We start from the raw sequence: 14,260 nt of genomic DNA on the forward strand, positions 1-14,260 counted from the left end.
CATATAGCACCTTACAGGATTCAGGCAGGTTCATACAAGGCAGGGAGGCTTATTAATGCAAACAGGATAGAGAGCTTTATAAAGTGCAGCCTAGAAGAGGTAGAATGGGATGAAGTATATACAGAAAATGATGCTGATGCCAAATTCAATTTATTCCACCGTAAATTTTCCTCAATATTTGAGAGTTGCTTTCCTGAAACGTTATCCAAAAACGCCATTACAAAGTCGAGTAATCCATGGATTACTAACGGAATTTAGATATCGTGTAAGAGGAAGAGGGAAATATTTGGACAGGCCAGAATAAGTCAGGATCCTACGTTACTTGCTTACTACAAAAGATAATGTAATATTTTAAGGAAAGTCATTAATAAGTCAAGAAGCTTGTGTGTTCTGACAGAAATTAATAATGCGGATAATAAGATTAAAACTATATGGAATATTGTGAAACAGGAGACGGGGCAGCCCGTCAGTGCACAGCACACCATAGCAATAAAGCTAAATGGTGATGTTAGTGATAATTCACAAGTTGCAAGTATTTTTAACAATCACTTTCTGAATGTAGCAGCAAAATGAGGGTTAAAGGGTTCAGTTGAAGAAGCAAAAAAATATGTTAAAAATATCATTCCCAGGACTTTAGGCATTTAGAAATAGCACCAACATCCCCCACTGAAATTAAGAGAATTATAAATATACTAAAAAACAAGAGCTCATGTGGTGTTGAGGGAGTCTCTAACAGAATTTTGAAGTGTTGTTCTAATTTAATACGTGGAGTCCTCAGCGATATATGTAATGCTTCACTGGCACAGGGAATTTTCCCATCATAAGAAAGGGGGCAAGAGTGACTTAAATAATTGTAGACCAATCTCATTGCTGATTTCATTTTCTAAAATACTCGAAAAAAGTTATGTATTCAAGAGTAGTCTCACATTTAAGTGAAAATAATTTACTTAGCATGTCACAGTTCAGATTCCGGAAGGGTTACTTGACCGAGAATGCTATCTACACATTTACCCATCAAATAGTACAAGCCCTAAATAACAAATTATCGCCAGTTGCTTTTTTTGTGATCTCTCCAAGGCATTTGACTGCGTGGATCATGTCACACTATTAGAAAAACTCAGGTTTTATGGAATTGAAGGCTATACCCACAGCTGGTTTGAATCATACTTAATGAACAGAAAGCAAAAAGTTGTGCTGAATAGCACAAATAATGTTGGGAGGGTGGTAAATTCTAGTGAATGGGGAGTTATCACAAAGGGAGTCCCAAAGGGTTCAATTTTAGGTCCTCTGCTGTTTCTTATTCATATGAATGACCTCTCACTTAACTTTCAGCAAGCAGAACTAGTACTTTTTGCAGATGACATGAGTGTTATAATAAATCCCATTCCAGAAAAAGTAGTTGAAGATATTGTTAAGGATGTCTCAAAGAATTATTAAGTGATTCTCAGAAAATGGACTCTCCCTTAATTTTGGAAAAACTCACTATATCCAGTTCTGTACACCGCATAGAGTCCTACGGACAATTGATGTAGCATATGAACAGGGCTCAGTTAACAGGGTAGATTTCTCCAAATTTTTGGGTATTGACATTGATGACAATTTGAACTGGAAGAAGCATATTACTGAGTTTCTCAAACAACTAAGTTCAGCTTCTTTCGCTCTTCATTTAATCGCTAGTCTTGGTAATAAACAGATCAGCCTCCAAATGTACTTTGCATATTTCCACTCAATAATGTCTTATGAAATAGTTTTCTGGGGTAACTTACCATTTAGACAAAGTATTGATTGCACAAAAGAGAGCAGTGAGAATAATTAGTAGTGTTCACCCAAGAAGGTCATATAGGCATCTTTTCCAGGAGTTAGGTATTTTAACTGCACCATCAGAGTACATATATTCGCTAATGAAATTCATTACAAATAATCCATCTCAATTCGCGAAGAACAGTGATGTTCATACGTACAACACTAGAGGGACAAATGACCTTGCCTATCCGTTATTGAAGATGTCAGTTGTTCAAAAAGGAGTACATTATTCAGCAACAAAAATCTTTGATCATTTGCACAACAACATAAAGTGTTTGGCAGGTAGCAGATCAAGTTTTAAATCTAGCTTAAAATCATTTCTTTTGGACAACTACTCCTACTCCATGGACAAATTTCTGTTTCAGAAATATGAGAGAGAGAGAGAGAGAGAGAGAGAGAGAGAGAGAGAGAGAGAGGATAAGAATCATACCTCTAAATGTAGTTGCATGTGTAGAACTAAAAATTTCAGTAACATTAATATTAGCACTATTCATGTGTGTGTGTGTGTATATATATATATACACTCCTGGAAATGGAAAAAAGAACACATTGACACCGGTGTGTCAGACCCACCATACTTGCTCCGGACACTGCGAGAGGGCTGTACAAGCAATGATCACACGCACGGCACAGCGGACACACCAGGAACGCGGTGTTGGCCGTCGAATGGCGCTAGCTGCGCAGCATTTGTGCACCGCCGCCGTCAGTGTCAGCCAGTTTGCCGTGGCATACGGAGCTCCATCGCAGTCTTTAACACTGGTAGCATGTCGCGACAGCGTGGACGTGAACCGTATGTGCAGTTGACGGACTTTGAGCAAGGGCGTATAGTGGGCATGCGGGAGGCCGGGTGGACGTACCGCCGAATTGCTCAACACGTGGGGCGTGAGGTCTCCACAGTACATCGATGTTGTCGCCAGTGGTCGGCGGAAGGTGCACGTGCCCGTCGACCTGAGACCGGACCGCAGCGACGCACGGATGCACGCCAAGACCGTAGGATCCTACGCAGTGCCGTAGGGGACCGCACCGCCACTCCCAGCAAATTAGGGACACTGTTGCTCCTGAGGTATCGGCGAGGACCATTCGCAACCGTCTCCATGAAGCTGGGCTACGGTCCCGCACACCGTTAGGCCGTCTTCCGCTCACGCCCCAACATCGTGCAGCCCGCCTCCAGTGGTGTCGCGACAGGCGTGAATGGAGGGACGAATGGAGACGCGTCGTCTTCAGCGATGAGAGTCGCTTCTGCCTTGGTGCCAATGATGGTCGTATGCGTGTTTTGCGCCGTGAAGGTGAGCGCCACAATCAGGACTGCATACGACCGAGGCACACAGGGCCAACACCCGGCATCATGGTGTGGGGAGCGATCTCCTACACTGGCCGTACACCACTGGTGATCGTCGAGGGGACACTGAATAGTGCACGGTACATCCAAACCGTCATCGAACCCATCGTTCTACCATTCATAGACCGGCAAGGGAACTTGCTGTTCCAACAGGACAATGCATGTCCGCATGTATCCCGTGCCACCCAACGTGCTCTACAAGGTGTAAGTCAACTACCCTGGCCAGCAAGATCTCCGGATCTGTCCCCCATTGAGCATGTTTGGGACTGGATGAAGCGTCGTCTCACGCGGTCTGCACGTCCAGCACGAACGCTGGTCCAACTGAGGTGCCAGGTGGAAATGGCATGGCAAGCCGTTCCACAGGACTACATCCAGCATCTCTACGATCGTCTCCATGGGAGAATAGCAGCCTGCATTGCTGCAAAAGGTGGATATACACTGTACTAGTGCCGACATTGTGCATGCTCTGTTGCCTGTGTCTATGTGCCTGTGGTTCTGTCAGTGTGATCATGTGATGTATCTGACCCCAGGAATGTGTCAATAAAGTTTCCCCTTCCTGGGACAATGAATTCACGGTGTTCTTATTTCAATTTCCAGGAGTGTATATCTTGTAATCTGACTTGTTCCACATCATATTGATGAAATAATCTATGGAACATGACATAACTAAAACTAAACTAAGCCTTCTTCATTTATATATAGAGACTTCGAATACAATTTATGGTTTACTTCATATGGTGTTCTTTCTCTAAGTATAGGGCTAATCTTTTTAATATTTGGTAGTTTCTAATCTCATGGAATATTGCATTTTGTTGTTCCTCTTGTAACTGTGAATAATAGAGGAAGTACCAGGCCTGTACAGTCATATAGTGGTTTATAATGGTTATACAGGCATTTTTCCTCTCTAATTTTGACACTGTAATTTTATGATAGCTACTTATGAGCACTATGAATTGGGTTTAATGTTTTGTGCACATATATATAATGATGCAATCTACTCACCAAGTGGTGGCAAAACACACACATATAAGAAGGTTGTAATTCGCCAAGCTTTCTGGGCCAGCGGCTCCTCCTTCAGCCAGAAGGGGTGAAGGGGCAGGAAGGCAGGTGATGGAAAAGGACTGGAGAGGTTTAGGAAAAGGGGTAGACTTCGGAAGTCACCCAGAACTGCGGGTCGGGGGAAACTTACCACACGGGATGAGAAGGAAAGACTTAAGAAGGGTTTGGCCAAACTGAAAGACTTTATTAGAAGGAAAGACCGAAGGTGGCTTAGGCCGCAAGGAAAGACAGAATCAGCGTTTCCTTCTCATCCTGTGTGGTAAGTGCCCCCTGACCCACAGTTCTGGGTGACTTTCCCAAAATCTATGCCTTTTCCTAGACTCCTCCAGTCCTTTTCTACCACCCCTCTTCCTTACTCTTTAACCCCTCTCCCTGAAGAAGGAGCCACTGGCTCCAAAAGCTTGGACAATTACAACCTTCATTTACGTGTTTGTTCTGCCACCACTTGGCGAGTACAATTTTTATCCATTCAGTTAAATTATTTTGTGAAAATTTATTGTTTTCATTGTTTGTATTTAATGATGATACGTAAGATAACAGTACAATAACAGCTGACGGGCCAGCCGAAAAGCAGCGAATCACTCACTGATTAGATGCTGGACAACAATAACTAGTAACCACCTGGATCTGCTTCTGATGTACAGAATCGAGTGCTAACACACACAAACCTCTTGTTATCATATCACAGAGCATAAGTTTGATGCAGTAACACAATCATTCAGTGCTGAAAACGTGGAAAATGTCATTTGGAGTGGCAAGTTACAGCACACATTGGTACATACTGATGGCAACATACAACCAACCTAGAAACCTCATAATGGCACATGTCCTTCGATATATCGTGCAAGCCACACAGGAAGAGCAGCTGTGACAATGCCTATAATGTCACAGGGATAAGAGAAAACTTATTATACATTCACTCAATTCGAATCCATTCAACAAGAGACCATTCGTGAACATAGTCCTTTTCTATGTGATTGTGATTCTCCAAACATTAAAATGTTAAAACAACATTAAAATTAACAGTCACTGTACACATGAGTACAATATACTATATATTGATTATCATCAGCATTGTATTTATTTTGAGGATTGGATGTTGGATTTGTACACTTAACTTTCAGCAGTAACTGCAGCACTTCAGGAAATGAAGTTCAATTGGAAGAGGTTGTGAGTGTGCTGAAATAGTAAGGCGAGTAAGATTGAATAATAGAAAATCTTAGTTTCCGGTCAGAATTTACTTTGCTATCCCAGATCACAGATAAGAACCAGCAGAACACTGCAAGCTGTATGCATTCATGGGTTTTCACCATTTCCTAAGAGCTGTAAACCATTGCATTTTTAAAATACTGTTATAAGTGGCATGAAATGGGGCAAGAGGTGCCTTTAATTGAGAAGCAAGCACAACTTGGTTGCAGCCTATCACCCATATTATACAATCTGTATATTGAACAAACAATAAAAGAAATAAAGGAGGAATAGAGAAATTCGAAAATTTGTAGATTTATTTAGTGGAACTACTATAGAGATTTAGTTGTACATGAAGGAAATTTGTTGGGAAAAAACTGGGAAACTATGCATGTCTACAAAGGAAACTGAATAGTGAACATTTATATAGTCCTTACCCAATTATTGCTTAAGTGTATGGTACCTACAGTATTTCCGGTCAGCCTAACAGGACACTGAATACATACAAGGGAAGGTGCTTGATTAGCAGAAGAGTTCCACTAAAATGTTGAGAAACTTGATTGGCAAACACTCGAAGCAAAGAGTGTACATCCTCTGAAAACCTGTTTATAAAACTTTTAGAACTGACCCTCACAGCAGAAACTATGAATATTCCTTAGCCTCCTACACATCTATCCCTTAGCAATTGAGCAGATAAAATGACGTGAATAACAGTTCGCACAGAGGCCTACAAACGATATGCTCTGTGACTGTACCTCATAGATGGAGCCACCACCTATAAACGGGGAGGGGAAAACACACACTTCTATTTAACAGTTCACATTTGGTAAGACATCAACTGTTAGAATTGGAAAAACCAATAGACACCTATACTCTCAGATTCACTGTGGAGTGTGCAGCAGAGTGTATGTTGCACTGTTCCAGTCACGGAAAGAGCAGTGAATACAAAAGTGCACAGTAATATAAAAGAACTGGAAATGATATATTTAACTGAATTATAAATGTGCGAGGAAAACAACTAACACATTTCTGATGTAACAGAATCTGTCTCTCATTTGTGTTATTGCTCTCTTTTTTGAGATGCATGCAAGTGCAGTAGGAGCAAGGAAAGTACTTTGTAATCAGGAACTTTGTGTAACATCATTAAATTTGTTGAATTTGAGGTACTCTAAGTGTATCAAACTCACTGGAATACAGCAAAGTAATGTCATTAACAACTGTCAATATTTTGATAGGTGATCACAGTCAATTTCAAGGCTCAAACAAAATGAGAGATTGCTGCGTGCAGTAACTTAAAGCCTCAGTTGCTATGCCAAACAGGAAACAAAAGATTATGTGTGCAGAAAGATAATCACTGTAAAACAACTAACACCATCACACAAAGTTACATTTTATCAGCTGTGAAATAGTAATTCACAATAGGTGAGCAATTAATGCTAACTCCTTCCATATGTAGTTTTACCAGGGAGCGAGCAGGATTCCAGGCAGAATTTAAGCTAAGGACACTTGCTAGTTTAATTACAACAGCATCCTTAAAGTAAACTATCCTAATAACTAGAAGTACGTGCCAGAATCTGTGTGTTATGTTCCAGAGGATGACTAGTACAACGGAAATGTTCAGCAACTGCAGATCTGCTACACTGTTGCAGGTGTGTGTGACACGTATGTTCTATCCACTGGCAAATCCATGGTTCCGATGGTCTGACTGACAAGACATGGCACAAATGCACAGGATATAATCAAAATCTGCCTCACACAAAGCATGACCATCCTTTACAATCACTAACTGGGCCTTAGTCTTACATTTTGGTCCTGTTGGAAATACCACCTGCAACGCGCACGCACGCGCGCACACACACACACACACACACACACACACACACACACACACACACACACACAGGGAGGGAGGGAGGGAGGGAGGGAGGGAGGGAGGGAGGGAGGGAGGGAGGGAGGGAGGGAGGTTTACCTTATGCAAACTTTAGGAGCCAGTGGCTCCTTCTTCTAGCAGAAGAGTTGCAGGGGAAGGAAGAGAGGTGAAGGAAAAGGACTGGAGAGGCTTAGACAAAGGACTACAGTTTGGAAAACTCACCCAGAACCCTGCTCCAGTCCTGAATCCCTGAACCATTACACCAATAACCTGAAAACAGCTTTCGCATCCCGCAACTACCCTCCTGACCTGGTACAGAAGCAAATAACCAGAGCCACTTCCTCATCCCCTCAAACCCAGAACCTCCCACAGAAGAACCCCAAAGGTGCCCCCACTTGTGACAGAATATTTTCCTGGACTGGATCAGACTCTGAATGTGGCTCTCCAGCAGGGATACGACTTCCTCAAATCCTGCCGTGAAATGAGATCCATCCTTCATGAAATCCTCCCCACTTTACCGAGAGTGTCTTTCTGCCGTCCACCTAACCTTCGCAACCTCTTGGTTCATCCCTATGAAATCCCCAAACCACCTTCCCTACCCTCTGGCTCCTACCCTCGTAACCGCCCCCGGTGTAAAACCAGTCCCGTGCACCCTCCCACCACCACCTACTCCAGTCCTGTAACCCAGAAGGTGTACACGATCAAAGGCAGAACCACGTGTGAAAGCACCCACGTGATTTACCAACTGACATGCCTACACTGTGAAGCCTTCTATGTGTGAATGACCAGCAACAAACTGTCCATTCGCATGAACGGACACAGGCGAACAGTGTTTGTTGGTAATGAGGGTCACCCTGTGGCTAAACATGCCTTGGTGCACCGTTCGGGTTATCTGAATACTTCCCATTGACATGACTGGAATGACTCCTTACCCTCTCCCTTAAAACCCACATCCTTCGTCTTTCCCTCTCCTTCCCTCTTTCCTGATGAAGCAACTTTGGGTTGCGAAAGCTTGAAATTTGTATGTGTGTTTGTGTGGTTTTGATTGCGTCTATCTGCCAGAGCTTTCTCGTTTGGTAAGTCACAGCATCTTTGTTTTTTATATATCAGGGTGTATACGTGGACAAGGAAAAAAAATTCCCGGATTTTTCCCGTATTTCCCAGTTAAAAATACACTTTCTCCCGGATGAAAATACACTTTTTCCGTGTTAAGTGACAGTATACTCTTCCTCGGCACTGTGAAACTCATCAGTCCTATCGTTTTATATGCAGGAGTAGAATTTCCCAGTACTTTAGAAAACGAAACTCGGAGGGGGGGAAAACACATTTTGAAAGACCTTTGATGTGCAGCAACATCTACGCTGCATATTTTCGTATTACGAAGGTATAAATTTGAATTCCACCGAACACCGCATGTTACTTTCCGAAACATTGAAATTGAGATTGCAATGCACTTTTGTAAGACAGTCATAGCTCCTGTCATGTGATCTCGCCAGCTGATGATGACAGCATAGGACATGTTATGTAGTCAGCCAATAGCAGGATCACTCATAAGTAGCGCGAACACACAAGTAAGAAAAGTTAATGGTTTAAATTAATATACATAGCATTCACATATAATATTGGTCTTGAAGATTAATAAGCTGGAAGAGAAGCTAAGCTTCCACATATAATGTTGATGTTTTTTGCTCGTGTTGCACTTTAAGCTACATCACACAAATGTGCCACTAAAACGACGTAAATGTCTGATATTTTGGGCTCGAAATTCTTCTAAATGGTCGTCCTCAAAGAGTTGATTTTTAAATGAGAGTCAAACGCTTTGCAATTTAAGAAATTCATCGTACATTCTCACACATAGTTCATCTTGCGTAAAATGAAATCTGTTTTGAATGTCACGCTTTTCAAACCACCATTCGCAATATTTTCCCGCGGCCTGTTAGAAATAGGCTCGTTTCAGCAGTTCCAAGAGAACGCCAAATAACAGGTGTCACCGCGCTTGCACAGCTACAATGACGCAGGAAGCCCATATGTTCGTATGTGTAAAACATTAAAAGATCTTACGTATGGCATAAAAGAAACAAGACATCAGATGATAGTTCAAGAGCGTCGGAATTTCGTGAACCATACTAAAACGCATAATTTGGCTTAAAATGCACATTCGTATGTAAATTTTCTTGGAGTACCAGTACTGTATTATCTCATGTTTGGTTCTTTATTATGGCACAATGCCATACGTGCACTTGAAATGCAGCGAACAGTTGAAACTAGCCAATAGTGTGAAATTAAACATTTCGTTTCAAATAAACTGACTGCCTCAACAGAAAAGATTAATAAAAGCCAAATCTCTTTACCAAACCGGCAAAAATAACTTCATTGTTCTGTCAGAAAGGTGGAAATAAAATCTGAAACTAATAACATATTTTAGAATTATGCGAACGTATTTTAATTCATTTGATAGCTCCCGGCCACGAAATTCCGTTTTGTTATCATTTAACGTGAGAGCAATAAACGAAGAGGACACAACAAAATCACTAAACGTAAACACAGGTCACGTGGAGACGACCCACAACAACTCCGACTGCTCTGTGCATCAGCCCCAGATTTACCATATTTCCGAACCGTATTAAGTAGTGGCGTCCAGCCACACTTCTGTAACCAGAAGCGGGAGAAGGTACTACTCATACGCGACTCAACTGCGCATGCGCAAGAGCCCGCCCGCAACAGCTCAAACGAATCTAATTTAAACAGTTGTCACGTCACGCTCATCGGAGGCAGTTTGTTGTTATAAAGCATTGCATAGTCTTCCTAAAGCCTTTGACACACTTTCCTGTTGGCAGACGCTTGTATAAGCACTGTTTTTTTGTTGTATACGGCGCATTTCCTTTGCAACTTAAGTTTTATTATTTTCGTTTTCTTTTTTCTCTCGTTAATGTTTTGTTGCTGCAGTATTATTCTGCAGTAGCGGGATACAGTAACATCCTTTGTTAGAGTATTGGTTCTTACCAGTCAAAATCACAAAAATTTAACTGAAAACTAAAACAATGGAAAATTCCCGGAATTCTAAACAATTCCCGGGTTTTTCCCGGTTTTCTCCTGGATGAAAAAATTCCCGGGTTTTTCCCGGATCTCTCGGGTTGTATACAGCCTGTATATATTTCTCCCACGTGGAATGTTTCCCTCTATTATATTCAATAAATTAGACTGGTTGATACCATTTGAATACAAACTCAGCAATGCCGTAACTGGTAAGGACACAGAAGTATATTGCAATTTGATGCCTCATAAATGAGTGGCTTGTGTAAGTAATAAGATTTTTCAGAAGAACCTCCAGGAAGTGTAATCCATGAAGTCAGTTGCCTACAGAGTTCATCCAACTACTGGGTACTGTTTACCAATCTGGGACACAAAGTTTAGCAGAAAGGCTAAGGAAGTTCCAGTAGAAGATACTGCAAGAAAAGCACCATGCATTGCAGAATGCGGCTTTTGTACAATTCCTAGAATCCACATGCTGGTAGGAGTCAATAAGCATAGTACTTCCTGCAACAAAAAGCTCACATTATGATCACGATGATAAATTTGCAGAATATTTTGGGCTTCTTGAGCTACCAACAATTGTTATTCTCACATACTATTTGAAATAAAAGAGAGGTTCAGGAGTTGGATTAGCATTTAGGATGAAAGGATATCAATGATAAGCTTCACTGATGACATTGCTATCCCAGTGAAAGTGATGAATAATTACAGAACTTGTAGAATGGAATGAACAGTACCTTAGGCTACCATAAGCAAGCACAGGTCATGATAGTTTTCTAGTAGCCTAGGTCTGTTAAGATCACAATCACGTTACCTCTACATTAGGTGTGTGTTACACCCATTGGGTGCTACCTGATTTCGATCACTTTCTATGTGTATGCAATCATCGTCTTACTAGATTCCCCTAAAAACTGGAAGCAATGAACTGTCTAGAAACTATGTGAGGATATGTAAAGGGCCATGTAACCTACAGTTATCCTCCTGTCTGTTACTTAATAATATAGTATATATAGCAAAATTGAAGACATCCATGTTTAATTCAGATTTTACTTAAAAACGTGAAACAGAGGGACATCGGCTGGGGGGGGGGGGGGGGGGGGGGGGGGAGGGGAGGGGGGGGGGGGAAGAGGAAGAAAAAGGAAAACCAATATCATATAGAGACAGAAAATTCAATTTTCTTAAAACTTTCGCAGATATCAGTAATAACTGGAAACTCTTGTCTTTGATCACGATAAAAGAATGTTATATAGAGTACAAAATAACAACAATAACTATATAGATTTTATTGTTGTACACATAAACTGTAGTTGCATCAAAAGTAACTGCTTTACTTACATAGAAACACAGAAGTTACATGGCCAACTTGTTTTTATTAGTTAGTACATGCAATTTATATTTTCAAGGACATACAATACACAAAGGTGTGTATTGCTGAACAATATGCAGTTCTAATTATGTGCAAAATAAACAAAAAAATAAAGGTAAGTCATTGGCTCTCAGTTCCTCTCTTAAATATTAATTTATATTTCTTTCCCTACCAATTCTACCAATGTTACTGGTAAACCTACTGGGCACATATGTACTGTACAAAAACTACTACTCTGTAATTTTGGTACCGCATTAACTCTAGGACAAACTAAAGAGCGCACTGCAGTAAACACAAGATAGAACCTGAAACTGATGAAGAGCAGCCGAGAGGAGATTAGCAATAAACTTCACATTAAATTATGGAGTAGATGTAGTGAAGTAATTCCATTATCTTTGTGGACAATTTACTCTTGTCACACAGAACAAGGAAAGTGCAATAAGCAGAGTAGCACAGGCAAAATGGGTATTCCTCAACAAAATATAGTCTATTGATATCAGAAGAAATTTCTGAAAAAAATTAGGAGCATATCATTGTTTGGAAGTGAATCACAGACTGTGGAAAATGAGGAAAGAAGAAAAAGAATGTTTCAGATGTGTTGCTATATGAGGGTGTCAAAAATTATGTGGACTGATAAGGTTAGAAATGAGGAAGTTCTCTACAGCAACAGCAAGTTGAAGAACGTGTGGAAAATACTGACACGAAGTAAGGGCAGAAATTAGGACACATATTAAGAAAGCAAGGAATAGCTTTCACAGTACTTTACAGAGCTGTAGGGGATAGACACTGTAGCAGAACGAAAGATTGGTATAGATTCAACAAATAACTGAAAATGTAGGGTGCTAATGCTACTCCGAGATGACGACGTTGGCAGAGCAGTTGAGGACCCAACGGATCTCCTCATAAAACTAAATAAATAAATAAATTTGAGAGAGGAAGAAGAATTAATCTGGGACAAGGTGTGCACTCAGCCACATTCTGGCAAGTAAGTACACAGATACAGGCAAGCTACTCACCACGGTAAGTGTGACTGAGAAGCCCGGGCCAGCCCTGTAGCTGAGGCGCACCTGCGCCCCACCCGCACACCAGCCATCACCCACCCTCTCGCCGAGGGCGGCTGGGTCACCGCTCCTGGCCACCAGCCTCGCCGTGCTGCCACTCGCCGTGTAAAGACTCAGACCGCCACTACCGCAGGTCGGTGGCGAGTGCTGGGCAGCGGGCAGCATGGAACGCGGGCCGGAGAATGTCACGCAGACTTCGCGAGAGTTCGTTGCAGAACCGTTGGCGGTCACGGAGGCCGGATTAGGGGGCAACAGCACCGTCACATTGAGATTCGTAGTCCCGGAGAAGGTGCTGTCTGCCTCACCTGTGCAGCACGACTGAGCCCATTCTGCAATGAAAATTCCTATATTTTCTTTCCTGGTTCATTGGAGACAACACCTAATTATATGGCATACTACAGATCATAGGCAACACACAGCTGCACTAAAGGGAGCAATCTCACTAAAATGGTATAAGACATTATGAAGCCATTAGGCAATGACTCTGCCTAATGTGACTGGACAGTGAGAAAATTAAACTGATTGACTTGTGAGAGGAGAGGAAAGAAGTATCTGTCAGTTAGGTGGAATGTCACACACACACACAATATATATATATATATATATATATATATATATATATATATATATATATATATAAAAGATGATGTGACTTACCAAATGAAAGTGCTGGCAGGTCGACAGACACACAAACAAACAAACATACACACAGAATTCAAGCTTTCGCAACAAACTGTTGCCTCATCAGGAAAGAGGGAAGGAAAGGGAAAGACGAAAGGATGTGGGTTTTAAGGGAGAGGGTAAGGAGTCATTCCAATCCCGGGAGCGGAAAGACTTACCTTAGGGGGGAAAAAAGGACGGGTATACACTCGCGCACACACACACACATATATATCCATCCACACATATACAGACACAAGCAGACATACACTCCTGGAAATGGAAAAAAGAACACATTGACACCGGTGTCTCAGACCCACCATACTTGCTCCGGACACTACGAGAGGGCTGTACAAGCAATGATCACACGCACGGCACAGCGGACACACCAGGAACCGCGGTGTTGGCCGTCGAATGGCGCTAGCTGCGCAGCATTTGTGCACCGCCGCCGTCAGTGTCAGCCAGTTTGCCGTGGCATACGGAGCTCCATCGCAGTCTTTAACACTGGTAGCATGCCGCGACAGCGTGGACGTGAACCGTATGTGCAGTTGACGGACTTTGAGCGAGGGCGTATAGTGGGCATGCGGGAGGCCGGGTGGACGTACCGCCGAATTGCTCAACACGTGGGGCGTGAGGTCTCCACAGTACATCGATGTTGTCGCCAGTGGTCGGCGGAAGGTGCACGTGCCCGTCGACCTGGGACCGGACCGCAGCGACGCACGGATGCACGCCAAGACCGTAGGATCCTACGCAGTGCCGTAGGGGACCGCACCGCCACTTCCCAGCAAATTAGGGACACTGTTGCTCCTGGGGTATCGGCGAGGACCATTCGCAACCGTCTCCATGAAGCTGGGCTACGGTCCCGCACACCGTTAGGCCGT

The 14,260-nt window shown here is 42.4% G+C and overlaps 1 protein-coding gene across 1 annotated transcript in view; it reads right to left on the reverse strand.

Moving 5' to 3' along the window:
* LOC126228341 (transmembrane protein 248-like) overlaps positions 1-14,260 on the reverse strand; it is a 52,129-nt gene that overhangs the window by 13,402 nt on the left and 24,467 nt on the right. Inside the window, exon 4 of the mRNA XM_049942290.1 lies at positions 12,675-13,048. Coding sequence (XP_049798247.1) covers positions 12,675-13,048 — 374 coding nt within the window. The remainder of the gene's footprint in view (positions 1-12,674; positions 13,049-14,260) is intronic.

This window comes from Schistocerca nitens, unplaced genomic scaffold, assembly GCF_023898315.1.
Source record: "Schistocerca nitens isolate TAMUIC-IGC-003100 unplaced genomic scaffold, iqSchNite1.1 HiC_scaffold_363, whole genome shotgun sequence".
Lineage (NCBI taxonomy): Eukaryota > Metazoa > Arthropoda > Insecta > Orthoptera > Acrididae > Schistocerca > Schistocerca nitens.